The sequence below is a fragment of the Notothenia coriiceps genome, unplaced genomic scaffold, assembly GCF_000735185.1.
Source record: "Notothenia coriiceps isolate Sejong01 unplaced genomic scaffold, NC01 NC01_scaffold00007148, whole genome shotgun sequence".
Taxonomy (NCBI): domain Eukaryota; kingdom Metazoa; phylum Chordata; class Actinopteri; order Perciformes; family Nototheniidae; genus Notothenia; species Notothenia coriiceps.
This window is the reverse complement of record NW_011339849.1, coordinates 1-3,554: the sequence shown is the minus strand read 5'-3', so window position 1 is coordinate 3,554 and position 3,554 is coordinate 1. Positions and strand designations below refer to the sequence as shown.

At 42.5% G+C, this 3,554-nt stretch overlaps 1 protein-coding gene across 1 annotated transcript; it reads right to left on the bottom strand.

The window, feature by feature from the left end:
* Nucleotides 1–137: 137 nt before the first annotated feature.
* On the bottom strand, nt 138–2,577 carry eif3i (eukaryotic translation initiation factor 3, subunit I). Its single transcript, XM_010769376.1, has 5 exons — nt 2,420–2,577; nt 2,040–2,150; nt 1,839–1,928; nt 661–734; nt 138–236 (listed from the first exon to the last, which is right to left on the bottom strand). The coding sequence occupies exons 1-5, from the start codon at nt 2,570–2,572 to the stop codon at nt 140–142; spliced, it is 525 nt and encodes a 174-aa protein (XP_010767678.1). The 5' UTR covers nt 2,573–2,577; the 3' UTR covers nt 138–139.
* Between the last annotated feature and the right edge of the window lie 977 nt (nt 2,578–3,554).

Genomic DNA, 3,554 nt, shown 5'->3' with positions numbered 1-3,554 from the left:
TGTTGATGTAGAAGAGACATGAAGAAGAGGGGACACATGTTGATGTAGAAGAGACATGAAGAAGAGGGGACACATGTTGATGTAGAAGAGACACTTGAATTTACATAATATGTGACCTTTAAAGTCAGTGGGCTGGTTCTCACCTCTTTCCATCAGGGTGGAACGCCACACAGTTAATGGGTCCGAAATGACCCTTGACTCTGCCGAACTCCTCTTCATAGCAAGCATGGAAGAACCTGAGGGTGAGAGGGAAGCAAGGTTAGAGAATCGATCTGAATAAAATGGGACCACAGTAGATTTAATCGCAAGAACTTTACTCTACAAAACAAAGGGGCCCGAAGATAAACCGGTAAAAACACCTTTTTACTTAAATAAATCAGCGGTTCTGTGATGTATCCAGACGACTGACGAGTTAAAACTCTCATCCAGGTGAAATACAGAGTTACAAATCAATCTAAATCTGGCTTTAACTGGATAAAATGTTATGACAACGTACCTTGTTTAAAATAGCAGATTTCTCTACGTTTGATAATGGTTACAAATATTAGGGATGCTAAGTATAACACTACAAATTCTTTAATACAAGTCTGGTCGTTTTTAGACATTTTAATGCAAAAACGTTATGCATTTACTTTTAATTTTGGGCATTCTTTAACTCACCTGGCCTCAAACTTTCCGATCCTGGTGGAGGTCGTGGTGACCTCCATGGCCTCCTGTCCACCTCCCATCACCACCTGAATCAAACGCACCATGCAGTGTTAACAGTTAGTGACGGTAATTTTTTTCTCTCGTGAACATGGTCAACGTCAGGGGATGGGTCGTTTTTGCCAGTCATCTGTAGAAAGCTTAAAGTTGACCTATCATGCTATCTGTAGGCAATAGCATATAGGTCTCAGATATATACAAATAATAAAAAACATGTCTATGAAGTGTTTTGCTCAAAACACCAAACAGATCACCCATTCTAGCCATGCCTCATATCCCTCTATTTCACTTCCTGTTTCTAAAGTGCTGATTTGGGGTATAAAGCTTTAAAAAAAAATATATTGATAGAAAATAAAAAAGAGGGGTCTGAGCTCATGCGGGACCCGGCAGCTACTGTCTAAACTAAATACTGCCGTGATGAAACGCCATATCATGGATTATCAAGGATTATTGGAGCTCAAAGGCTTTCTCTCTTGCCGGTTATACCACAAGGTGAGTTCCTTTTTACTTCCTGCTTCTTCACACACATGCTCTCCAGTACAGGTTAGCTCTGAGTGTTAGCGATGCTAATGTAAACACCGACCATATTAGGTCCAAAACAGTCGGGCATTGTTTCTGATAGCAACGTTTCTGATTGGGCCGTGGGTCCACATTTCAGATATTACGTCATATCGGACGCAAATCTGGATCAGCTCCGTTGTTCCCCCGTTTTTAGAGATTTGGGTACGGAGGAAAAGAGAGAGGGTTTTATTTCTGGACGCTGCGTGAGTTCCCTGACACACCGGGGACACATCTTTATGTATAACAGACATCACAAAGTGCATTTTGCATGATAGGTCCCCTTTAAACCAGTTTGACTTTCAGGCCTACATCAGCATCCTGTGCCGACAACATCACAGCACCAAATCCAACTGTTGGATGACTAATAGGCAATATAACAAAGTGATAATAAAATGATTATAGGGTTTGTTAATGGAGCCACTCGTGTCTCACAGGCTTTGCACAATTTACTGCAATAAAAAAGCTTGCAACATTAATGGAATTACATTTCAGAAGATTTAAGCTACACTGTATGTCTAAAAGAAAATTAAAAAAGCACCATCACCACTACCTCTGCATCTAGCATAACTTACGTGATCCATGATGGGGGAGATGGCAGCAGAGTTGACGGGTCTCTCCGTCCTAAAGGTCTTGATGTGATCCATAGTAGCGGAGTCAAACAGCTGAGAGGAAACAAAGATGACACCAAGCGTTCAACAACAAAGTGTGATACCAGGCAGCGTTAAGTTGAGCATCTGAGAGCTTGTGATGCAGCTCAGGGAACAGTGCGGTACCTTGGCGGTGTTGTCCTTGGAGGCGCTGATGAACATGGTGAGGTCCAATGACGTCTGGAGGTCGTTGATCTGCTTGGTGTGCTCCTTGGCCTTCTTCAGGATCTCTCCATCCTGACCACAAACACCAACAAACATTTAAGATCGACAATAAAAAAAACCCAGGTGCAAATTTCAGCCAAGCTTTTTCTGCAATCTCACATTAATGTGCTTCATATTTAAAGCGCTTTGAGCACCAGGAAAAGCGCTTTATAAATCACATATTATTATATTCTTACGCCCTTCAATATATTAAGACATGTGCTTTCTGAAAAACCAAAACATTATTGTTGTTATTGCCCTGCAGCTTACGCCACATAACCACAGTAAAGTGTTTTCCCCACCTTGGCGCTGAACTGGTTGAACTCTCCGTTCTCATGTCCTGCGATGACGTACTCTCCCAGAGGCCCCCACGCAGCGCTGGTGATCTTATGGTCGTTGCACGGTATCGACTGGTAGGGCTGGTTGTCCTCTGCAGAAATGATTATTATTAGCATTAATATACCACTGGGCACCGTTGAAGCTGATCAATACACTCTCCCTCAGAAGATAAATACACCAGATGGCTCAGAAAGTGTTCAGTTAAATATAGGGATGGGTACCGAGCAGAGTTCCCGTTAGCCGGTAATTACCTGACTATGACCGGTAAAATATGCTGAAGACCGGCAAATCTAAATCTCCCTGGTCAAAATCATTTCCCCTTAGCGCAATACCGCATCAGTTGCGCCACTTATGTGACAGACAAGAAGAGTATGTGACAGACAAGAATAGTCAATTCTAATGTGTAACACGTAATGTGGAGAAAGAGATGTCCTGTATGGGTTGATTGTGCGTTGATCTGTTGGTAATGCCTCGGGGTTCCGGTGGGCATGTAAATAAATGCATAATGCTGCGCTATACTTTGCGGCCTCACCCAGTTGCATAGCGACACTTATTGCTTAGATGTCTTTTAATAAGCAGGTAGTCATATCATTAGCTAGAACTAGCTGGATCTGATCGATATGGACATAAACGCGAGTGAAGTTTAATCTGACGGGAGAGAGAGATCAGCTGCTGCTGACGAGTCGACACGCAGCTCTGCATGATCACATGCAGCGGTGAGCGGAGCAAACCCACACTTCAGGTTAGAATATCACTCGTAGCTATTTTAATTACCTCTCAAACTACCGTAACTAGTTATAGATATGTTTAGTTTTACTGTCGGGTCACTCATTACTGAACCGCGAGCTGCATGAGACTGACGGGCTGTCAGGAGAGGGAGAGAGCGCTCCGTTTATTATTCCCGTGTTATTGTAAGTTACTGTTCTTTGAATAATGTAGTTAATCTACTATAATTAGTTTGTTTTAAAGCTCAATAAATAACAAAGAAGACCTCTGACCGGCACTTTTCAAAGGTTGTCCGGAAGATTTTAACTTAACGGTACATGTTGACCGGCGAAAAATAATTCAAACGGGAACGTCTGGTACCAAGCCCCGGTA